The 26,077-nt window shown below is 35.4% G+C and overlaps 1 protein-coding gene across 6 annotated transcripts in view; it reads right to left on the bottom strand.

The window, feature by feature from the left end:
* The window catches only part of RTTN (rotatin), an 87,674-nt gene extending 65,613 nt beyond the window's left edge, over nucleotides 1-22,061 (bottom strand). For 3 of the 6 annotated variants that reach the window (XM_068932073.1, XM_068932075.1, XM_068932079.1), the window contains exons 1-13: nucleotides 21,928-22,061; nucleotides 20,560-20,747; nucleotides 19,769-19,967; nucleotides 17,919-18,008; nucleotides 17,481-17,559; nucleotides 16,099-16,213; nucleotides 15,496-15,646; nucleotides 14,141-14,306; nucleotides 11,427-11,608; nucleotides 7,090-7,205; nucleotides 3,647-3,817; nucleotides 2,086-2,298; nucleotides 712-824 (exon numbers count right to left, since the gene is read on the bottom strand). In XM_068932073.1, coding sequence (XP_068788174.1) covers nucleotides 712-824; nucleotides 2,086-2,298; nucleotides 3,647-3,817; nucleotides 7,090-7,205; nucleotides 11,427-11,608; nucleotides 14,141-14,306; nucleotides 15,496-15,646; nucleotides 16,099-16,213; nucleotides 17,481-17,559; nucleotides 17,919-18,008; nucleotides 19,769-19,967; nucleotides 20,560-20,747; nucleotides 21,928-21,958 — 1,814 coding nt within the window. In that variant the 5' untranslated portion in view covers nucleotides 21,959-22,061. The remainder of the gene's footprint in view (nucleotides 1-711; nucleotides 825-2,085; nucleotides 2,299-3,646; nucleotides 3,818-7,089; nucleotides 7,206-11,426; nucleotides 11,609-14,140; nucleotides 14,307-15,495; nucleotides 15,647-16,098; nucleotides 16,214-17,480; nucleotides 17,560-17,918; nucleotides 18,009-19,768; nucleotides 19,968-20,559; nucleotides 20,748-21,927) is intronic. The other 3 variants (XM_068932074.1, XM_068932077.1, XM_068932078.1) reach the window with 3 other exon arrangements.
* Nucleotides 22,062-26,077: the final 4,016 nt, after the last annotated feature.

Genomic DNA, 26,077 nt, shown 5'->3' with positions numbered 1-26,077 from the left:
AAAAATCAATGCAAATGAATTTCCTGTTTTTTTTGAAATAGTAATCACACAATAATTCTAAAGCATTAGATAAACACTGAAAAGTGTTTCAACATTTCTTAACTTTAAAGCAATTGTTAGAGATCTGTTAAATGCAGTTTCTTTTGAAAAATCCTTAAACTGAAATTATGAATCAGTGTAGTATTAAGACTTTGTATTTCTAACCAAACGCTCAGTATAGAATTTTTCCAGGCATTACAGAGTAGCTTGAATTCTCTCTCTATAGAGATATAGAAAATTCAAAAAGTAAATAAATCATGTTGCTTAATAAATCAATCTGAATGAAAAAAGTCCTTTAGGACTTCTGAAGGTAAGCTAAATGAAGTTACATAAATATACCTGAAACAGAGGAATTCATAAAAGACTGAACAGAAAGACAAGTAAAAGTTTTAAGATTGTTTCTTTACAAACCATATTGTAACTTTATATGCACAATCATACAGTGTAAGTACTTGGAAAAGAACAGTGGATTAGGTTTTTAAGCACCTGAGATTCAATTTAAAAAGAAATCTCCAATAGGATGGTATAAAGAATTTTAAGAGACTTTTCAACAGCTAAAATAATACAATTGCTCAAATATAAAGCATTAAAAAAGTCTTGAGATTCTACAACTTGAGAAAGTTTTTCCATAAAAAATATAGTATTTTTTTCAAAAAAAAAGAATTTACTTACATATTTGAGCATATGTGGATGCATTCCTGAAGCAAGGGAAAGTGCTGATGGTAAGCAAGACTGCTTAAGGCCTGATCTGCCAATTCCATTAATTCAAAAAGATTCTTTTCCCCCTGAAAAGTAAAATAAAGGGAAAGAACTGTCAGTACTAGTAATAATAATACTATAAAAAGTTCCTGCACAATCTTTCTTTTAGACTTTATCATGTAATTTATCTAACTATGGTTTGGTTCAGCCTTTCTCAGAAAAGTTATATTGTTAATCTGATTTTAAAAATCACTAAGAGATTACAAACAAATACGTTTTAGTAACTGCTCTTGTTGAGCTTACTGAAAAACTTTCAGTTGCTGAATCCCAAAGAACTTTTATTAAACTTAATGGGAATAAAGAATGGCTGATATTTCAAAGCACAAATACTGTAACATTAGTCAAAACACTTTTTAAAATGCTCAAGTATAGCTTCTTCCTGAACAGTCTATACTTCAAATCAAAATACTTCATAATGAAAAAATGAATATTCATTTTGCATGAGAAGAGTATAATGAAGGATTTAGCTACTAAAAACTTATATAAATCACTGTTAACACTAAAGAATGAGATTTTGAGATTTAAGTAAAGATGTCTTCATACTTTTGGTTAACCAATACATTAAGGACAAGTTATTTAAATTTGAAGGCGTTAACTTCACTGTAAAGTATACTTTATGACAAACTATTACTTGCATTAAATTCAGAACTTGCCAATATATATAAAAAAAAAACTAGCTCCATTCATCTTTTTTAATAGTTTATATTGCTGTATTTTATTCATTTATTATTTTTTCCTCCAAGCAGTAACAATGGAAGAAGCATTTTGCACAAGCAGGAATTACATATGGCTTATGTAGATAATAAAGAAGAATATTTTATACCATGCTGGAATCTCTTTACTAATATATATTAGTATATATAGTATATTAGTTGTCTCCATAATGGAGAAACGCACAGATAATCTCACGCATTCTAGAATAAATTGTATCTAGAGCTACAATTGCCAGGTAGTATGGAAGTAAAGTATTCTAAAGCATTTAAATAGCATACTTTTTCAAAAAGAATAAATATACTATTCATTTCTTTCCCATCTCTTTGTCTGTAAAAGGTCATATGCTCATTTCCAATCTCCATGTATTTCTACTTTGCATAATATTTTTTCAAATGACATGAACTGAATTAAGAGAAAACCAATACAGATTAACTGCATCTGCTTAGCACAGAATACTTATACCTACGGATTTTCCTCTGTTTTGCTAGACTAGGGTTTTCATCAGGGAGAGAGGGATGTGGAGGAAACAAATTTGCCTAGAGGAAATATATGTTGTATAATAAAATTCCACACCTCCTTATGAACTTCCATCATAAAACTACAAGTGCATTCAATCGAATAAGCAGCTTCCGAAGCTTGTTTATAAATACTGTAGTTCTCTGAACTCATCTGCTCCAAATAGGCTGCAGTGGATTCATGAATGTTTGGATATTCCAAAGAGAAGGGCATGTCCAGAGACAGAAGAAATAAAGCATTCAGCAAACTCTTTGGTAAAACTTCTCTTGCCTTCAAAAAAGAAAAGGACTGTCAGAATAAAACTGAAAGAAAAACTTTCAAATACAGTAAAAACAACAGTATTTGCAGTCATTCAACAAGTACAATCACCAATGCTGCTATTTATAATTTAGAGGTAGAGGCATATATCAAATAATTTCTATCGGAAGAAGATTCTTTTTTTTTTTATTATTATTAAAAAGTGAGAGACCAGTAAATATCAGTTTTGCATTAGACCTGAAGACAGTCACTGAAGACGCATATGATCCAGCCACCAACATGAACTAAACAGACTGGCTAGGTCAAATTACTATCAAACCACTAGATGTCAGAGGACACACAGATCACAGTTATTTCTATATTTTGATCACTAAAAAGCTGTCCAAAATTCCACACGGTAATATCACATACTAACAAGGGGGTCTTCTTGTTGTGTTTGTTGTTGTTTTTTACTACAAGTGTTGATTCAACTAAAAATTGTGACCTCAAATACAGGGATTTTTTTTTCAATTCCTATCATGCACAGAATTAAAAATTCCACATTAGGTATATAAGAGCATAGTAATCAAAAAATATAAAAACTTAGTGGATTAGTATCTCTGTCTTTATTTTCAGGGACAAGAGACTACTTACGTTAATAATTAAATATTTAATGTTCATAAAAAACAGTAACTACGTGAATCTGAGTAGCAGATTGAAGAATTTCTTAAGAGAGCTACACTGCAATACAAACTGATGAAAACTTAAAGACATACAGTTTTTCAAGACTTTAAATGCTTTAAAGGTCTTCTAACATCTTCCATCCCACAAAAATTTCCAAGCACCAGATCCCTGTCTAAAATGAATAGAAAAAACAACGCACAAGGTACAACACAGAAATTTTAAAGAATATTAGAGGCAAAGAATAATTTAAGTCACTATAAAATATAAAATGCTACAACTGCTCTCGATGTTCCATCAAACACATTAAAAGGCAGTGATGAGTTTAAACAATAAGTAGTCCTAGACACACAGTGTTTACTATCAACAAGCAGGGGGCAGCATAGCTTTGCAAACCGCACATCATACCTGATAAAAAATGGTATTATAGGACGAAAAAGAATATTGAATTCTGAAAAGCTCATTAAAAAAGAAGTACATTAAACAATACCTGAAATCTGCAGCAGACATTGCAGAAAGCACTGATAACTGAAGATAGCACAAAGCTGTCTTCTCTGATCACACCACAGCTAACGTAACTCAGGTGAACTTCCCTGTTCAGTGAGTCCCAGCACTAATCATTGCAAAACGTACCTCTTTATACTCTCTTAAAATACAAAAATCCAAACACAATCACTTCTAAAATTAGCGATGACCTCACCTTCTCTACAGGGAGAAGCGTTTGCAGCAGTCTAACGGTGAAAAGTGAAATGCTAATAAATGCCATTCTGTGATGCACCAACATCACCTCAGGCTGCTCTGCACTAATGTTGGTTTTGTGATAGCATATAGTTTCTCCAAGCAAACCAAAGAGCGTAAGCAACTTGTCTTTCTGAAAATGAAATCAAAGATACAATCATTAGAAATAATTGCCACAATATTATTACAGTATCGTGAAAATGCTTATGCAGTATCTGTACCATCTTTACCACAATTATACAAACTACTTTAAAAATGAAGAAATAATACATAATACATGGATTTTTGTTTGTTATCTAAACAGAAGTGTGCATTACAGTTGTAGATCTGACTCTATTTTCACTTGTATTCCTGCATACTTTATTCTGTAATTACTCCATAACTGGTTGCTCTTCCCTCTCTCCTTTTTTAATTTCCCTCCATTCTGTTTCAAATTTATGACATTTGATGTAATATATAAAAAAGCATTTTGAAGTTCATTTTTAATACAAAAATCTTAGGATCTAATTTCAACCTGCTAATGAAATTTATTCTTAAAAAAAAAAAAATTTACACATACATGCATATAAAGCTTTGAAAACATTAAATGCTTTTTACACCTATTCATTCTCAAAGAAAAACGCAACATATTTATCAGATTATATAAAAACCTACAATAGAAACTGTAGCATTTGGAGAGATCCAGAAAAAAAGATCATCTGACATTGGAGATAACAAAGTGCTTTTCCAGATTTTGGTCACCTGAAAAAGCCACGTCTGTATTTAAGGACACTTAAATCTGCCTTAGCTCTGACTGACTGAGAAGGTACATGAGAGATTTAGTTTATTAATTCTACAAATGCAATAAGCTCTATACATCTGTCTCAACATGGCCAAAGTTGAAGAAAATGACAAGAAGCAACTGACTAAATTAAATAAGACTTTTAAAGTAATTACCATCAAAAGTTATTACACAGCAAGATGAAAATGATTCATGCTCATCTTAAGAGTTCGCAAAATAAGTTTCTTCCTGCCCCACTAATACAGTTGGCAGAGACAGCTGGAGCCCTCAGCTTCAAGACTACAGGAATCTCAAATCAGTAGTTGAATCAAATAGATGATTCTTCCCTAAAGGATGACTGTTTCAAAGCAAGTGATCCAAAAAGTTGAGAGGCTATGGCTCTACAGAATCAAACTTTTTTGATAGGGGAAAAAACAAAAAAAAACAAAAAAACACACACCATACTTAATACACTTTACAAAATCAGAAAGCAATAATAACTTTACTTGGGGAGTAAAAATATAGGCAAAATACATTTACAATCAGAAGTATTTTGGAATAGAATTTCCAAAATGTACACCTTTCACTAAGATATTCTTGTTTACAGAGTTTTTAACTGGATTTTAAACAAATACTGTCAAAGAATCACGCTATGCAAGAAATCCTTTGAAGCTTCCTAGACGAGAGAGACACTACCTCTTTCCCTTCGGAACTAATATAGAACATAAAGAGAAAGCATGTTTTTTAAGCACTGAGGACTAACAACTCTATAAACATTCTATTTTTGATAAAAGACATTTTATTTGATGTACTACTAAATACTATGTAAGTAAGCTTAACAGTCATTTCCTAGAACTGTCCATTACGTTACACTATCTTCTACCTAGTCAAAAACCAGAAAAGATAAAGAGCTGTTTTTAGCCTCCTGTACTGCCAACTGCTTTATCAAATTTAGCTTTATTTATTGGCTCTGGACAGTCCAGATGTGTGAGAAATAGATGCAGAAAATCTCCTCAATGGGAGCTGAAGTTTATATCTGAAAAATAATCATTGTACTACTATAGCTCATAGTTCTGCTAGTGGAATAGAGTCAGACCACCAGAGTTTTATTTATTTTATATGTACATACATACATACATATATATATATATATATATACACATACACACACACATATACACACACACACATACACACACACGTGTGTGTGCATACACATACACACATACATGTACATATATAAAAATTGTATGTAATTACTAACTTGATGGCAGAGTTATGTTTGCTAGTAGGACAATTTTTCGAGACTACTAAGAGCCATCACAAATAACGTGTGAGCGACGCCGCTCATAGTTTCCATTTGTATGCATGAGTTATTTTCCTGCATGACAACATTCCATCCAATGAATATATTTGTTCAGGTCATACAACAACCAGACAAAAGATTTTAATATTAATTTTTTAGATCAAATGTTCAGCAAGGCAACTTCAGTATAGACTGATGCTGATCAATGACAACAGATTTTGACAAATGAGCATCAGTACAACGCAAAAGTCAGCGAAGAAAAAGTCCACATTCACTGCTAGGTCCTATTAATAAGATACATATATTATCATGTCTGCAGTAGACAGCAGAGAGGTAGAGAAGTCCACATAAAATATTTATTTATTAATACCAATGATTGTAGTAACTGATTCCTACTCAGCGGTATTTTTATATAATCAAACTTAAGTTATGTACACTTAAGATTAAGCTTAACTCAGATTTTTAGACAATTTCAGTCTCTGCAACTCTGATATGTTTGCTACATGCATACATCATGCTGGCTAATGTTTCAGTCATCTTCAGTCACACAACCACCTCATTTATCTGAAGCTCTCACTCTAAAAAACCCTTTGTTTATTTTCCCCAGGATCACCAAGCAACTTCTTTAAAACATTCTAAGACAAATAACTAAAGCATACAGTTCATTTAAAGCCTGAAATTCTTCCTGAGCTTCTGGAAATGTACGTAACAACTTTCAACCGTGTTCAGGTATGTATTTCAGCAATTTCAACTGTTCAGTCAATAGCACTTTAATGCTTTGAATCTCTCCTGAGTCAAACAGATAACCTTCCTTTTTTTCCCCAGCTAAGTAGCAGAGCTAGGTATGGTTAAAATCCATGCAGGGATCTACAGGCTGTGCACATGAAATGGATACCAAAATGCCTGACTATTGCAATCTTAGATTTAAACAGTTCTCTCTCTAACTTTAAATAGATAGTTTACAAGGAGTAAATAAAGTGAAAGTTGCCATTTAAAACAAACTGCTCATCTAATACTTGTAGTCAGTGCTTTTCTCCAAGGCACTTCTCCAAGTGCTTTTCCCTACATTTTCTTCTCTCAACATAATGGCCTTTTACTATATGGCAAAAACCACAATGACTTATTTTGCTGAGATGAAATTTCAGTGTCCTCTAATACAAGATTTAATATTTAAAATAGATAGACGGTGGCAGTAATAAAATCAAAACTAAACTATATAAGATTTTGAAAGGAGTAGCTCAGCAGAAGATAAAATATGTATGTGAACTACTGCAGAAAATGTCAGAGGTCTACAGAAGCAGACTGTTAAACAGCTGATCAAAGCCTAAAGAAATCTTACCAATTCCAATCCAAAAAGGCTACCATCTTCCCAAACATCTTCAGAAATAGCATCACCAATAAGATACATGTCTTCAACTAGCAATTCAAGAACTTCCATTGTCACTCTCCTACTGCCTAGAAATACAAATGAGACAGAAAAATACAAATAAAGTGTTATAATATTCAGAAAATATCATTTTAAACATAGGATTATTCCAGTTGCGGAATTCTGAGATCTTAATTTTCCTGTACACTTCCACTAATTTAGTTGATGCTAACTGCCATCAGTTAGCAACAGCTCTGACAACAGCTCTGAGTCATGGAAGACGACAACTACCCAACATTACAACAGAACAGATTAAAGCAGCCATTTACTTGAGAAGAGCATACTTGCTTACATCCTATAGTACTGTAGAAACTTTATTACAGTTGTAAATCTGATTACTTGACTTCTCTGGAGTTTAGAATAAAGTTGCTTAATTCTTATCCCTATTTAGACAGCTAAGTTACAGAATTTCCCTTTATATTGCCTCTTTCCGTTAATCTGCATTTTTAGTGCAGCAGAAGTAGCTTTCTTCCTGTTGTTTCACTTGAGATCTTCTTTTGAAAGGCAAGGAGGTGAATGACTGCTTTCTCTACTAATGTCTTTCTCCACAACATTTCCCCCGCCTTTGTTTTTAGTCCAATATTTCATAGCTTTCTATTTCATAACTTCTTCTGACTCAGTACTCTTAATCACAAGGCTAATACGGATTTGTCTGTTAGTGACTTTTAGACAGAGACTTTGCAAAGTTTTATGCTTAAACATGTGGGCACAGAGAAACATAGCCTGAGCTTAGATTTTTACAGTACGTACAGCAAATATAGACCTCTAATGTCCTTAAATAATGGGACATTAGAGGAAGAGCAGTGAAAGGCTAGAAGGTTTCAAAAGGAATAAGACAGAAAAGCTGGAATCAGACCAAGTATTTTCAGTTTCATGAAGGACGGCCAGGGAAGAGGATATCCATACAGTGATAATGTCCCCCATATACTCCATCTAGCACAACCATTGGTTTAGCTGCTTCCTGATGGTATGTTTGTATATAGAGCCACGGATGGATTTCACACAATCCCATTGAATTTTTCAACTGATTTTTTAACTACAATAAAGATTTAGCACCCACAAGGTCTAGTAAGAAGAAGCTCTACGGCTTAAATAGACATTGTGTGAAGCATTTCTTTTGAATGCCACATTTGAATCTGGCATTTGGTAATTTAATGTCCCTTAGCTCTTGCATTGGAAGAGAGAGTGAACCACCATTTCTTTGTTGCCTTTTCTATTGAACCTTTTGTAAACGTTATAGCCTGCAGAAACCTTGCTGATATACTTGAGGGGAAAAAAATAATATTTGTATTATACATGCATATGTATATAAATAAAAATGCATGACCAAAGATCAAGCAATTTGCAGCCCAAGTGTTCTGCTCTGCATGAGTATATGCCACAAAGAAGAGTATAGGGTCTTTCAAAAGGCTTGCTTTTTCCTGTCTGGCAGAGCGCTGTTTTCCATTTATTTTAGGTAAAATGTTGCCAATTTGAAAAGTCCATGACTGACAACTCTCCAAATCACTTTTTCTGTCTCCACAATTATGCTGCAAATTCTTAATCAAATTTCTTGTGCCTAAAGCTTTTGAAAGGTGACCTAATCTATCATTAGGAATGTTAAAATCTTCCCTTTATAATTTGAGTAATATTATCTCACCAGCCAGTTTCGTTTAAACAAAAGAAAAATCCCCATAAAAATCTGTATCAGAAACAGGATACGAGCGTAACTTTTAAACACATTATATAGTAAAAGACAAACAAGATAATTTTACAGTAAGCTTACTGTTTTTATGTAGGAATTTAGCCAGTTAGAACAACAAGATATGCACTATAGCATGTCACGTGATAATAATACTAAAAAAGCGCCCATTGACTCTACTGACAAAAACGATTCAGACAACGTTACTACACCAGCACCACAAAGTCTTAGTGTGTCTTCAGATCATAGGGTTTTAGATCAATGGAAATAGGATCAATTAATAGTTTGTCCTCCACCTTTGTCACATTACAGCACAGTGAAAGAAGTATAAACTATTAGACTTTACAGAAAAGTTTAAAAAAAAAAAGACTGAGGGCAAGAGAAACAAGGAAAGATAAATGTGATCTGAAAATGAAACTGTTTTAGTTCTATGATAAGATTCAAAGAGTCTTGAAAGATGGAAAAACTCGTATTTTAAATGTGCAGATTCAAAGTGGCAAACTAAAGACCTGTATGAAGTATGCTACTGTATACAAGTCATTCTCTGACAAAGGATTAACACTACATTTAGACAGAAAAAAAAACTACCAATGAAATTTTGTCCTGTTTTGCATCAAAATGAAAAATACCACTAAAACTGATCACATCATCCTACAAGGAGCCTGTATAAATACCAAATGCATGCTTCCATTGTTACAGTAAATGAAAATGCAATTGCATTCCAAATAAATTAGATGAAAAATCTCCTAAGAGATACTTTCCCACCGAAGTTCTCTGATGCACCATTAAACAAGCAAACAAAAAATTCCAATAAACTGCAGAGGCCAGTACCTTTTTCAGTTTATTAACAAGCCTAACAGACAGGTTACACTAATTTTGTGAAAAATGAGCAACTGGCTGCAATTCGTGTATCCGTTTGAACACCATTTTCTTTAGTGAGGTATTAGCAGAAGGCAAGCAGTAATTAAGAATAAATTACCTGTGGATTCCATAGTTTTGTTCTTCTGTTGTTTACAGAGGTAAATGCAATTAGAATTAAAAGAGAGAGAAAAAAAACAAACAGGAGCCAGAAATACAACAATAAAAATCAACAACGTGCACACAGGCAAGCACATGCACGCACGTTTTTTATATATAAAATGTATATATACATACACACACTAACTACATATATATAAACACACACACCTGCAACTATTCTTTCTTTCTCTCTCTTTCTCTCTTTATGTGTGTGCATGTGTGTATGGCAAACTTAGATGACTAGATAACATTTTGATGATTGATAACAACCATGCTTGACACATGCTTCGTATCATTGGGTTTGCCTTTATATGTAAGACATTTTCAGTTATTCATTTTATACAGGATTTTATCTAAAAACATTCAAAAACCAATTGAAAATACGGTCTAGAAAAATCTAGAAGTAAGATCTGTGCAAAAAAATCAAATTCTTCCTTAAAATATAGAAAGTTAGCAGATAGATGCTCAGATTCTACACATGCCACAAATGGAAAAGATGGAAAACTGTAGGAAAATTATTTTCTATCATAAAGGAGAAGCTGCCAAAAGTCATGAACATGCTTATGAACAGAATTTAAATTATCATTGTTCTGAAAGGGAAAAAACGAATGTTTTGTTGTGTGAACTTTTTTTATTTACAAAAAAAGGAAATATACATTGAGTAATTTTACTAAGGGACAAAGCTTAATGCTGATGTTACTGTCAAATATGCAAGTAAAAGAGTATTCTGTATTACAAAAGAAAGAGTCATAAAAAGTTAAACAGGCCTAAAAACAGCACTGAACAACAGCAGATTTCAAATATTTTATAAATTCAAGCCCCAAATCAGTTCAGGAAACGCCGATAGGCATATTCTAGTCATAGATACATACTTCCAACCCCATATTTGAAAACTTTACCACTTTTACCAATACCTATTTTGAATGACACTGCTTTACAACTAAATGCTATTTTTGATAATTCAGGATGAAAAAGCCTATCCAAAACATTTTCCAATTCAGAACCTTTGTAAGTTAAACTAAGAATCGTTAGTGACACTGAGATTACCATTACTCATAATATTTCTTAATTAATAGTAGACATGAATAATTTATTACTGCATGCATAAGAAGAAAAATAAACTTTTCTAGAATTTTTGTTTATTAATTCCTGCCCAGAAGGAAAATAATATGCTCAGAGAGATTTATCAGGACACACATTTTGTTAAGGATGGGCATTTTTTTTTCTCTTGTGTGATATTTTATTCCACTATGCAAGTTTTCCCATGCAACCATTCCTTCCTACTACTATTCTCCATCACCAGTAAACAGCACATCTGGAAACAACCACAATATTCTAGCCTGAAGACGTGAAGAAAAGCTTGAGACTAGAACTGCTGTAATTAGTTAATATGCTTTGGTAATCATACATACCTTATTTGAGGTACTCACTTCGTAATACCAACTTCTTAGGTGGCTCATACAAAAGATGTCTTGAGAAAAAGTATCAAGTTCCCAAATGAATGTGAAAGAGATACATAAGTGACATATTTCATTCAAAACTTCCGCACCTGTTCTTAGAAGAGGTATAGCACTTTCCAGGATGGAAACACAGAACTGAGGAAGGCTAAGCTGTTTCATCTGTAATTCCAAAATGTCCTCATTTTCAAGATCTGGCAGGTCAATATGTCCTACATCAAGTGGGGAGTGCAGAGACATTCTCGAGTTTGCATTTGCTTGAGTACTGTTTCCACTTTAAAATAAAAAAAAAAAAAAAGGGCATGAAGTTTTCTTTTTTCCAAAGAAGAAAATCCAAAGATATTACTAAATGGCATCAGGCATTTTAACATCCCCCTTCCTCCCATGTTTCTCTGCTCTCCCCCAGCATTGCAGAAAGATGATTTTGTTTGTTTTTAAAATTTCAGAGTTGCTAACATGACAAATGAATGCCTATTGTTTCAGCAGTGGTCTTCAAATACACACTTAGAAATGTGTACTGGAAAAATTCATATGTAATGAAGATATGTGGAGTACTGCAAGAGAAAATCAGTTGGTTTGACACTTTTTTCAATGAACAAAGGATAATGGTTGCTTGAAGCAAGGCCACTTAATAAATCAAATTTAACCTGTACAATACCTGCTACCTTAAAACCATTCTATTTTTGCAGCTGGCCACATAATCCTTAGGAGGAAAACAAAGTCAGAGAGTCCTATGTCAAAGTCTGTAGGCCTTTTTTGTTCACTGTACAAGGAAAAGATATTCTTTTCTCCCCCTACCGAAAGCCTTAAGTGCAACTGAAGATATATATAAAAACAAACAATCAAACAAAACCACACTGTTCACAATTTTTATTCTTTTCTTCCTGTCTTCAAAAGCAACCTAATTCTGTTGGCTGCATCCTAATTAATAAAACTCACAACTAAATTTTTCCTGTGATTACTATTTTTTCTTATCTAAGACAACATTTAGCTAAACTCCTGAATTGTTTTAAAAGCCCATACGGTCTTTTTTTCCATTAAACAACCTGAACAAAAAATTGTGGCATTACATCATACTGTCCCTACCAAAAAGCAAAAAGACAGCTAAAGAACAGCAATTAAGAGTTAAAAACTAAAGGATTATACAAAGTTGATGCAAGAATATAAGCAAAAACGATGAGTTCACCAATAAGTAAGTTCTCACTGCACTTACCAGAAGGTAAAGGAGAGGGATCAACCATAAAAACAATTCAGAATTCAGAAGAAGAAAGGTTAAGTTTCCAGGTAGAATTTGAAACAAATAGAAAAAAAAGAAATTAAGAAAGAGTCTCAAGATTCAAGAACAAGAAAAAAAGTTTACAGAATGGCAATAAATAATTTTTATTACATTCATGAAGAGTTAAAAAAGACAGCTTCACTAGCAGGAGCTCTTGAATATTAAAATCAAGGATGTCATAGCAGCATTACAGACATTTCTTCTTTGGTGCTTCCTTTATACTTTCCACTCAATAACACGTTTTTTCTTTATGCTGCATCTGGCTGGGTTAAATTGTATCTTTGTCAAAAACGTGACTGGACAGGCAGCGAGCATGAATACTGCCCCATACAGGACGCAGAAAAATAAAAGTGTACATTCATGAAGAAACAGCTCATAATATGGCCTTATACTTTCAACAAATTATCACTTGCTGTTCCATAAATGCCCCCTCACTTCTGTGACTAGCACTTACTCTATAAGTTATCTGTGTTGACTTCCTTACCACACATGTAGCCTGGCCACCTCTTATTTCCGACACAATATTCACCAACTACTGATTAAATTGTGAACTGTTCAATTTGGGAAAAAAGTCAGATCCCACAATGTACAAAGCGTGGAGTTCATTTACAGTGTCATATGAATACATAGTAAAAACTGAATATATTAAAGATGGATAAAAATAACCTTTCAATATAATGACTCTCAAGATGCATTTACAGTTAACAATGTGAGCTATTCTCATCTATAATACCAGTCTACTTGAACACTCTAAGTGTTACTAGATTATTAAATCAATATGCCATAAAGACTCAAGAACTATCAAGCTGCATTCAACAAGGATTCACAAATTACCAAATGTTAACCGATAAAAGATGGTGATTCTGAAGCAAAAGTTGTTAAGGCTGTTTTGCCAAGATAGTAACAGGTCCACACACACAATAACCTTAATATGTTGAGGGTATGCAGAGAATTAGTAATTTCATACTGGAGTTGCACGTTTAGATGGTGTACAAATGTAATTTGTTTTAAGAATTTATGCCAGAATTTAAAGCGTTTAATGGAAATGTTTATACAGCACAGTAATTTTGACTTCACTGTACAGTTACCTATATAACATTCATTCAACTTTTAAGAGTTTTTTGGCTCAGCTGCTGAAGAAAAAGAAAAAACCTTGACTTTAGGAGCTGTTAGGGCAATAGTCTCAATAAATATTTGTCTGTATCTTACAAACACATGCACAAACAGTATAATAACAATTGATATCATGAGTTTGGTTTGTTTGTTTTTTTTTAACGGTTTTTAACGGTTTATTAGGTACCTACATATATGGTAGGCAAAATTGATTTTACATATTCATAATACCATTTAAAGAACTAACTGCCTTTATCTAACTCTCTGTGCCACTTAATTACTTTCCACATATGTGATTTAAATTCTAGTAAGCTAATAAGACTCTCACATTGTCCCACAAACTGGAAAGGCGATGATAACATAATTCTACATTAATCCTTATAATTAAAGTGTAAAATTAATTTCTATTTTATTCACCTGGAAGATGCTGCATCCCAATCTTGACCATCTCCTCTGGGACGCTGAACTGTTCGTCCGATAACAGATGGCCGAGGACTACTACTTCCAGGTGACAGATTCTGAGAATGGGGAGGACCTCTTGACTCTTGACAGTAAGATACAGATGAATTCTGCGAAGCTGTGCCTTTATGTAACATAAATAAAACTGACATTTCATATATAATCCATTACTAGAATCCATAACTCTGAAGGATACTAGGTAGTGAAGTAATGGTAAAAGTAATTAAGGTAGGATACGGCAAATACCAAGTAAATATTGGCAACCTAGGACAATCTACCACTCACAAGTAGCAGAGTTTGCAATTCCAGTGAAAACAATGAGAGTTACAGTTAAATCATAATTCTTAAGTCAAAAAAAAAAAATTAACTAGAATAATTTCTTGACATATTGTACTATTCTGCCATGTGATTGTCATACAATCACATAGCAGAGGAAAACAATGCTGAGTTACGTAAGCTTCAAATAAATGTTTCACTAGCTGTCATCAACTATTGCAATTTAAGCATAAAAAAAACAAATAAAGCCTCCTACTTTATCAGAATAAAAATATTAAGATATATCAAAAGAGAGCCAATGTGAAGAAGATTTACTTAATAATTGACCAAAATACAAACATACACAGTGTCTGACTAAGGTTATTGGATTTGCTCACGTTATAATTGAATTAGCAAAGAAACAGCCAATAGAATTTATTGAAAATAAGACACTGACTATAATGACAATCTTATGAAGAGAACCAGACTACCAATTTAGAGAAACATAAAGTTGATTAAATCCAGCTGACAAAATGGAAACAGGAAAATCATTACAGCTAATCTACATTATTAAATCTACAACATTTAAACATCAAGAACATTGTGAAACTGCCATAATGACTGTAATATCTGAAACAATGATTTAACTATTTTCAGCTATCAGAATACAAGAAGAGTTTGCATGGCTCATCCAATTCCTAAATAACTTGTCAAGCACTAACAGCTTGAAAACATTTTTCAGCTGCAACAGCTACCCACTTTTATTTTACCGACTTTTAAGTCTAATTAAAAATTCCTCTCTAACATACAAATAATTGAACACAGGGAAAAGCTGATGCATGGAGAATCACTGGAAATGATTCAAATTAATACTTAAAGTAATGCAAGCACTCCAAAAACATTTACTAAAATAAATAGCAGTCGAAGGCTAGTACTGAATGCCATTATTGAGCAAAAGTTACACCAATTATTATAAAGTGTTTTTTTTTTTAACATTATAGATAATCTTATCTATAGTAAAATCAAAACAGTATTTTAAATATTTTTTAAAATTTCACCTTGCTCACTGGAAAAGAAATTTGGATCTCTGTGAAAGTTAAGTCTGCTTCTTAAGAAGATGCATAACTGCTGCATGCATGACACAGCCTGCAAAGCTAAGCGATGTCTTCCATCTCCTCCAAAAGCCAGCTTTAGCAGACACAAAAGGCTCTGCAAATGCAAAACCATTAACGTTGGTAGCTGAACATTAATGCACTTTTATGAACTATCATTACAGCAACAATCTTGACCTATATACAGTTCAAAAGTGTTTCTAAGTGTTTAAAATTCACAGTAAAAAAATAAATAGGTTTAATTACTGCTTTCTTACTGAATGCAAGACCATCAGTCCTAAGGAAAAAGCTGAGTTCTACGGTACTATATTTTCAAGGAAGTCACTACTTTCATTACGGGAGCCTATTAGAGAATGTAAGTATGGCAGCAAAACAAACTTATCTTATCCAGAAGAAATGAAGCATTACTTCACCTAGAGTTTACAAGGAATGAAAGAGCCTTTTCTTTAGCTTTAGTAAATTTTCTTTAGTAAACAGAAACAAATTCTATCATTTACAGTAGTTCTAATTTGACAAAACAAAAAATCTAATCTTGATGGTAATTCTCACCTCTACAATCTTTGGTCTCTGAAGGAAGATCTCAGCAGGAAAATCTTGCATAATAACATCCCGGAGAAGCTCACATGTATTCCAAATTAAACTGTGGTTGTTACTTCTCAAAGAGCTAAACGCAGTTCATATTTAAACATATTTATGGAACAAAAACATTAATCAGCAGCTTGGACAAGTTTTTAGAAAAAAATTACAATCCCGACACACAAGACCCTAACAATGCTGTAATACTACCAATACGCCGTTTTCAAACTTGAGTTACTCCTTAGCTATAGTAATTCTGTGTACGAGGACGAACAAACTCAGTTCCATTTTTCATCAAACCAAATGCAAAATTAAGTTCCCGGAAGAGAAACCACTTTATGCATTTTGAGTTTGAAATTATGATAAGAAAAATCGGGAATTCTATGGAAGCTAGCTATATTATCAGTGGTATTTAGTAAGCAATCCAAATGCTTATCATTACGAAAGATTTTCATTAGCAAGTTTCATGTATAACTTAGAAGTACTCAGATTACATTATGTGAGAAGTTACAAACAGGAAGAAATTTCATATCCATTCTCTAAAAAATTATCTTAGTAAAAAAGAATAACTTTTTAAGGAACTATGTTTCTTTTCTACACTGATATACAGTAGAAAATGAAATATTAAAGAGGTTTTCAAGTTCCAGCGATCTTTTGAAAGGAACAAAGCAAAGAAACCTATTATATGAAGCCTAACATTTAGAGTAGACCTGGTTAAATAATTCAGTCCATCACACTGCACTGCTAGCTATACTAAAAGTCTATCACAGCTCTGTATCAACTCTTAAGCAATCTCAGCAAGAGAACTTTTCCAACTTGGGCCACTTTAAATACTGATATTCTAAATGAAAGTTAAAAAAGAGAAGAAGAAGGAAGAAGATCCAGAAAGAAGATCTGAATGCCTCAAGGCCTGAGTAAAACATTGTACCTACATTTATTGCCTTAAACCTAGTCAAGCTGCTAATACAAGTATGGACTTGTCTGCCAAGCGGCACTGGAGGTGAAGTTAAGATGTTCTTGCAGGTTGTCTAAAAAGGCTTTCCGTAACAAAATTAACTGAATGACATCTTTGACCCAGCATGACAAATATAAATAAAGTCTCATGAACCAAAAATATACTCTGAATTAGATATCAGGTATGAAGAGAGATATTAACAATAAATCGCCCTGTTACAACTCGTAATTTATCTGCTCTGCCAGGCTTCAGTGCAGCTTTTATAGTCTCATATCAAAAATTATCTTATCAATTATTTATAGGAAGAGCCTAATGATGCAGAAGTACAGAAAGTTTGAAGCACTAAAAATCAAGGAAAAATAAAAACTACAACTGAATTGTAATGTTTCTATTACTGTACCTTTCATTTGATGAAAGAACATGTTTATCTGTTGAAGTTAGTGTTAGCCAAGGAAATGTAGAAAACTTCAAGCATTTCACTGTTTAAAAAAAAAAGCGAATATTTGAAGTATACTTTACAGTGCTATTACACGGTACATTTCTGGACCTTCTGAAAAGCATTAACATTTTAAACTATTTTAAACATTATAGCATTTTGTAACAGATTTTATATATTCTACTACAGTTATGCAAGCTAATTAGTAGAAAAAGACAGAAAGATCCATTAGGATAAATGCTGTTTTAGAAGCATTATAACTGAAGTTTCTGTGATACTAGAATTCATAAAATAACAACGGGAAAAGGAACAGTCAGCACTATTTGTAATGAAATTTGATCCAAAGTACACATCTAAAAACTTTCTTTAATTAACTTTTTTATATTTTATAATTACACATACCAACTGTTCTTTTGGGAGGTATTTCTAACTGCTGCATGTGACTTCTATCTTGACAAAAGTATCCAGTGAATAATTCCTCTTGAGGTAAAACTAAAATAAATAAAGGGTAAGTTTTAAAACGTACACTAAAAAAATAGCAAAACTCAATCTTTTCTCATGCTCCCTTTTGCCCTTCAGTCTTAACTTACTAATGAAACTGATTTAAAACAGTCTCAGATCACCAAGAAAGCCAGGTAGAAAGAACGTGTGACTGCTTATTTTTACAATCACATTCTGCAATTGTTTTTTCCATTTCCTTATGCTGCCTTGCATACCATATAAACAATACAAATCAATTATACAAAATGAAGAATGAATCCAGTGAAGAACTGACAGCCTTGAAAACATCTTCCTCTAATCTACCTGCACAGCAATACAATTGGATTTTTAAAATCAACCATTTAAAATCTCATTCTACCAAAATCACTCTCTTCTGACCAACTGAAAACCTCTGTGTACTGAATGTAACATGTATATTACTATGTTATATTAGTATACAAGTTATACAACAAAAAATATATAACTATGTAACATTAAAAGCAATCTCTCTGGAACACAGATGACAGCAATATTTGATTCAAAGGATCAAATGAGACAGTGACCAGATTATAAGCATAACATTTTTTCCCAATAACTGAAGCTCAAACCGAATTGAAATTCATCTCTGTTGTTAAGTATTCAGACAGTTTAATCCACACGTTTATATAATTATCAGCATAAACAGGAATTATGTGCAATATTTCAACTGGGTAGCTTAGAAAAGGTATAATTTAAGACTGTATATGCAAAAGATTATTACATTTTGTCCCTACAGTGGCAATCTTAAAGTGGTAAAAATCTAGCGAAACTCTTGTGGGGGCAAGGGTGGGGGGAATCAATGAACAGCTAGAGCACAACTGAAATTCCAAGAGTTGGAAAGGCTGAAGGAACCACAGAAAAATGCCTTCATCCCTGAGACTGCACAGGATCAGTGCAACCACTATAGCCATTACTACACTGTATTGTAAAACAACAGTGTCTTTCCCACAAGAACCAGGAGGACTACTTAGGGATTCTCCATGGTACATAATCTCCTCCTTTATAATTTTGTGCCTAAATATTTAAGGTACAAGAGGAGCATGATGTGGGTTTGCTTCTAGACTCGATCTACTGGTGCTATAAATCACTGTAACGGTCACGACTACAGCATAACAGATTGAGTTGTTTGTTTGAAGAGGCTAGATAACTGAAGTAAATAATAGCACTTCACGCATTTTATGTAGGCATTATATATTTTACTATGACAAATGTTTATCTAAAATTAAAGATAATGCACACAATGCTAAACTAGTTTTAAAAAAAATCCTTCTACCATGATCTATCCTACTTCTATATTTTCATTTTAATTCCTCTCAAAGGTAAGCCTACTATCCAAAGAAAGGTAGCAAGGCATACTGGCTTAATTATTAATTACTCAAAAATTGCTACACTTGCTGCCATAAAGTAGTATTTTGAAGCTTTTCCTGTGCCATGCCCTCTTCACACTATAACTAGCATGTTACACACTGAAGAAAATGTCAGAGAAGGTCTAATCCCAGACAATAGGACTGTTCCTGTGCTGAGGATTCCATCAAAGAAATGGCACTACCCAACTAAGCTAATTTTAGGTTCACACTTTTTCTAACACAATCCACTCTACCATACACTTCATTAAATTCTCAAAAATACATTTTTCTATTATGCCTGAAAAAAACAGCTTTTTATAACCTAGAAGCTTGTCATTTGCTTTTTTTTCATTTTAAATAAATCACACTTCCAAATATATAATTCACCTGAGTGATCTACTGAAGGCTGAGGCTGAGTTTGATAACCCACTGATAGATAACTGGAAGGAATTCCAGAAGGAAGCAAGAATAATCCATCCACAATGCCATCTATTATAGTCTGTAAATTTGGTTCCACGTTGGGGCGAAGCTGCGAGAAGAATTCCACTGCACCAATTCCAATCATTTGCTGGGCAGCAGATGGATGCTACATTACAAAAAAAAAAAAAAAAGACAAAGTTAGCTAAAAGAGTCCCAAAGTTTCTAAATCAGAGGGTAAAAAAAAAAAAAAAGGGCTGTTATCAATATTTAAGTCAGATTTGACCTTCAATTATCTTGGAAAACTGTTCATCAGTATCAAATATGTTTTTTTTTCCTCCTCTGCATAGTTGCCGTGTAGTGATTAAAACAAGAACGTAGCAAGAACGTAAGAATTTGAGATCTATGATATTTTTGCAAAGTTTTGTCATCTTTTCTAAAATATATCGTATCATTGTTTCGGTTTTCACATTTCAGGAACAGAGCAAATGCCTAGCTACAAACCATGCCTGTAGAAGAAATCAAATGGAAGAACCAGAGGAAGTAAAGTAGAAACCCAGAAGAGTTATTTTTCTAGCTATACCTCTAACACAGCAAGTACTTGAACTGTTTTCGTTTCCATCTACATTCAGTGACTTTACTACTCCTTTTTATAAAACCTCATTACAAAGGGCTGCAAAATAGAATATTCTCCAACTTTATTTAGCTTTAGCATTCTAAAGGCATATACTTTAAAGAAAAATACATGTTTCGTGTCATACCTTAATCAAATTGTTCATGAAATTTAGTACTTCCTCCTTCAGTGGTACCACTGGAAAATTGAACCACTCCAAAAGACTAAGGAAAAGCAGTTTTTCGTGGACAAGATCAGCATACGAAATCAAGTTATGATCTAGCTTAAACAGAATACTCCTCAGAGATCGCTCTCTTATCTCTGCAAGTTCATGACCTGCTCCCAAAAAAAGGATAAAAAAATAAAATATAATTATCTCACATAGCTGATTTGTTATTTGGATAAAAATAATACTGTCAAAGGTTCTTGAAAAGTTTGCATTTAAGTTGTCAGTGTTGTGCTTACCAGGAAGAAGGCTATGACTGCACTCACCAGCACTAAGCTAGTCAAGTGTATTTGATTGGCGTAAAAGGGGCAAAATGTTACAGGATATACAGATATAAACAGGTGACGAACACAAAACAAGAAGGGGGCCTTCTCTTTGAAACGCACAACTAAAGTCTGAAATCCTCTATCGGAACGTGCAGCAGATGCCGAAAGCTGACCCACGCTCTTGAAAACAATTGGACAAAAATCTACCCAAGCCTACTAAACGGACACCACATCTGAAGGCAAAGGCCTCCAGCATACCCCAGGGAATCATCACTGCCTGCTTGTCATTCACTGTCCACTACAGATCTGCCATATGCCAAGGCGGAAAACCAGAGACAGGGCCTCCAGCCTCCAGCCTCCAGCCCAAGGCGGCAGGGCAGTTCCTGTGGCCAAGCAGGGACAGCCACACTTCACGTGGGAGGGAAACAGCCCTCACAGCCCCACCGTACACACGAGGAGTGCTTGCCCGCATACCTGACCAACTCATTTCGTAAGAAACCCCAGTAAAATCCCCCTAAATAGGATGATGGGAAGAGGGAAAAGGACAGAAGCATAAACAGCCCTGGCCAAGTAATGTAGCAGAATGGAACAGCAGGAGAGCCGTCAGCCCACGGTGCCCAAGGGAGGCGGGAGCAAGGAAAAAAGGAGAAGCAACTCAGTGGCTGGGCGAAGGGTCGCGCCTCTGTCTAGGGAAAAGTGCCTATATGAGAGCTGGATGTGCATCGGGTACTTGCTGCGAGAGCAGTGGGGCCGGAGGGGGCAAAAAGGGGCGGAAAAAAAAACTCTCGGGGTCCCCCTGACCACGGGTCTACGGCGGGGAAGGGGGCCGTAGCGTGTGGTGGGGGAAAGGTAACGGTACCCCTCAACAGCCGGGGCCCGGAGACTCCTGCGCCGCTGCGGCAGAAGGGCCGCAGGGCAGGAGCCCAGGGACTCCTGCGCCGCTGCGGCAGAAGGGCCGCAGGGCAGGAGCCCAGGGACCCGCAGGCGGCGCGCAGCGCGAGGGGGCAGAGGCGGGAGCCGTTACCGAGCTTCCTGACGAGCGAGGACAGCTCCATACCGCCGGCGCTCCCCTGCCCGCCGGAATTCAACCGCCGCGCCGGTTCCGCTACCAACGGCCTCCGCCTAGCCACTGGCCGTCGCGGTGCACCTTGGGAAACGTAGTCCTTTGCCTTCCCCCACCGCTTCCTCATTGGCCTTCCGTGACGCGCTAAGCATCCTGGGAGCTCTCTTTCCCCCGGCGAAAGCCCCGTAGCGCGGCGGCCCGCGGCGGGAATAGGCTTAACTACAACTCCCGTCCGGCCCCGCGCCAAGGGGTGCCCGGCCGTTAGGGCGTCAGGGGCTCTGGCGGCGCTAGGGCAGCCTGCGGGGTGGGAGATGGTCGCCGCGCTGGCTGTTAGTCGGCGGTTGGGAAGGACAGAGTGACCTCGTTGGTGGCGCAGGGGAGCTCCCTCGAGGGACCGGGGACCCCGTAGAGGGCAAGGGCGGGGTTGCAGCGTTCTCGCCAGCTATAAAAGAGCTTTTGCTCTCGTTTCAGGTCGTTGCCTTGCTCTTCTCCCGCGTGAGGCGACTGTGGGCCCAAGGCGCTTCCTCGTGCAGGCCCGGCCCGGCCCGGCCCGGCCCGGCCCGGCCCGGCCCGCCGCCGCTGGGAGCCCTGTGGGAGGCCCCAGCGCCTGGCGCCCTCCGGAGGCCGTGTCTGCAGCAACCGCGAAATAGGACGTTCTTCCAGTATTTCCCGAGCAGAAGTGATTAGTTTGAAAAATGATGCTGCCAGAAAGGATTTTGTGGAGTTCTGGTGTTGAGAATTATGCCCTTTTTTCAGGTTTTCTTGGCAAGAGGACTGACTTTCCCGAACGATTCCAGCTTGCTCTGAATGAGCCAAATGAGTAACTTAAAACGTTCTTGTAAAATTTTAACAACTTACATTAATATTTTTTTCTGATAGAAAAGGAGCACTTACGAATAGATTGTATTTTAGTAACAATAAGTGACAACTTAAAAATTTCAGTGCAAAGAAGCTTTGGATGGAGGCATACAATTATTAGCCTGCTTTTGCCAACTTGCTATTAATTGCCCCTGTGCTCAAACGGCATACTCTTTCCATCAGTATCCAGTGCAACATTCAGCTATGCTATTTATCCTGCAAAATACTCAATCATGCTATGTAAAAATCTGTGTATTCCCAGCCTTATGGCTCAGAATGCGGTACTGCGATAGTGCTGTGGTGGTCCTGAGGGTTAGTCTGTGAATCCCATCTGCTTACCATCTAGCAGCATTCAGAAAAATAAGCCTATCTGTCTGCCAGTCCCTACTCTGAAGGCAATTGCCACGTTGGTGTTCTACTTGTAGCTTAAATAAGAGCTCTGCACATAACTCTAGGAAGATGGCTTTTAAAATCTTAAGTTCTGCCATCGTTCCTCCATGTTTATTTGCAACGTCATCTCCAAACATGAATATTAGTTGTCTGAGTCCAGACAGTCAGGAAAGAGTCCATTGTTTTCATCCTTCAGTGCCCTTATGACCTTGCTTTGGAAGGTACAGAATGAATTAGGTTTATAGTAATCACTGAGTACTTGCTAATGTTTCTTTGATGTGTCTGAAAACACTAGAAATAGCTCTTGCTGACTCATATAAAACCAATGGATAATGGAATGAAGTAGGGGGAATCATGAAGATTTTTGCTCTTTTTCTTGTGTGTGTAACCCAGACTTCAGAATTACATTGCCTTTTTCATAATATAAGGCAATTCCACATAGCAGAGTTTGCACAGAGTGAAAAAGCATAGTATATAATAGGATGTCTGACCAGAACATTGATGCTTTTTTTTTGAAAGATTGTTCTTACTTGATAATTGGAAAAAATAAATTGATGACAGGGTAGCAAGTGGTGGAAGTTATTGCATGTATATGCTCATGCAAAAGTTTTTACATGTATCTGCAGATGCACAAGTCAAAACGGCTGTGTAATATTCATGGTTTACTTTTTGATGTCGTATACTACATAAGAAAAAACCTATTATCTGCACCCAACAAAAATGTGACAAGTGGTATACAGCATATGCATCTGATTTCTAAAATGACATATGTCACTGTCCTTTCAGTTTATTCCTACTTGTATTTCCATGCTGATCTCCGTCACAGTGCTATTATTTCACAGTAAACTTAAATGAATGCCATCCATTTGTTGCATCAAGGCTCTGCTAAATTCTTAATTGCGACTCAGAACTGTCCATCATGTTGCAAGACAGTATTGTATCTATGAAGTAATAAAACAAAGGGACTTTATTAAACTAATTGTGAATGTAATATGCTTGTTGCAATTAGTTTTTTAGCACAAGAGGCTGGATCTATCAGTGCTTTCCAAGTGCAATTACAAAAGAAGCATCGCTAACTGAATAAGATTTCCTTTTAGCTGTACACTCTATGCTCCTATAATGAAAAAATAAGTGTTCCCATCAGAGAGGTTTGGGGCTGCTCACACTTCCTCAGGTAGGTTTGGTGGAAACTTTATGAGATGCCATACAAGAAATTTACTATAATAATGGAACGCATTTATATCTCTTCTATCAAGCAAGAAGGAATTGCTGAAGTAGTCATTGGCTGAGATGGACTAGGTAAGAACTATCTTCAGGAGAAGTCGTAGGTCATTACAGGACCTTCTCAGCTCTTTAAATATGGTCTATCTGTATTGCCTCAGGAAAACAATATTTTCTTACACTGTCTTCAATGTCTGAATTACACAAAAGATGTGCAAAAGATTCACAAAGTTGTCTTCAGTACACAGTGTACTGAAGCTCACCATTGCTGATATACTCCTCTGTGCTATCAGTGCTATTGATTTCATTCAGATTTTTTTAACTGAAGGCCTGATCAAGTTCTACTCTGAAAGATATTCCTAGCCTTGAGCAGCAGCTTCAATTTTGCTGCTCCTGTTTTTGCCTGGAAAAAGGATTGTGTGTACCCAAAACAGTGATTTGGGGGCACACTGTATGAGCTGGTGCAATATATTTTATACTAACATGGCTCAATACTACTATTAAATTAAAGATGATCAACAGTAATCAAATGTCATATTCATTGCTACAAACATAAGAATATGTTACAAAACATAAGAATGAATTGTCTCTCTTAAACTAAAAATCCCTTTACTGGATATTCAAAATGCAAGAAAATGGTGATGGATTCAGTAATTACTCTTAGGATTGTGAGAAAACCTAAATGGGAGAAGACTGGTCTCTCGTTACTGGAAGTACTGATTCCTTACGTGTATACTCTTTCTGCTTTGGACTCCCACTAATGCCCCAGCTTTCTGGCATACCTCCTGTTCCCATTAACCTTCAGATTTTTATAGCTGCTTCCCAAATCAGTTTGCTTTTTTCCTCTCCTTTGGCATTACTTAACATGAGTATCTGTCTACTATGTATATTCTTATCAATCTGTAGTCAAAATGTGTAGGAGTTTTGCCACTGGGGAAATTAGTCACTGAATCTCATTTACAATGTCCCTTGTTGCTTCCTTACTGTACGATACATATGTTCTACATTAAAGAACTGCCTACTCTTCTCTCATCTCATATTTGGTTCCTATAATTTCCAATAACTTTTTTATATCAATTGCATCCTACCCCAAGCTCTACTTTTGTGCCAAAAGCTATCTTTGATAAAATCTCCTAAATCCCTAGGCCCTTGGTCATTGTCTGAAATGCTACTTGAAGGTACAAGCCTTTAAATATGACATGCTCTTTAACTTTGAAATTTCCCTTCACCTAAATGTCTCAGAAAGAGATCAGCTTGAAAAAAGCTTTTTCAGAGGTTTTTTTTTTTTTTTTTTAGAGTTTTCAGAGTCATCTCTTATTTAACATTGTGAAATATTTTTGGATATAATTTCTGTGAATCATTCAATATAGGATGAAATCTTATTTTCTGTACATTCCTTTATCAAAGCTCTCTATTCAAATTTTGTTTCCTTTCCTTATGGCTTTTTAGTTCTGTCCTCTTATGTTCCTAAAGTTACTCTGAAGATCACCATATCAAAGACTGTATAGGACAATGTCTTGACTCCACTTTTGATAATATCCTGACTGTCCTTCTGGGCTGAAGTACTGCAACTGTGAATATTTTCTATGAATATTCTGCTATGCAGCTATTCACATATGCCAAAGAGCAGCAGCCTTATGTG

The sequence above is a fragment of the Struthio camelus genome, chromosome 2 (assembly GCF_040807025.1).
Source record: "Struthio camelus isolate bStrCam1 chromosome 2, bStrCam1.hap1, whole genome shotgun sequence".
In the NCBI taxonomy this organism is placed as follows: domain Eukaryota; kingdom Metazoa; phylum Chordata; class Aves; order Struthioniformes; family Struthionidae; genus Struthio; species Struthio camelus.
This window is presented reverse-complemented; position numbering and strand designations above follow the sequence as displayed.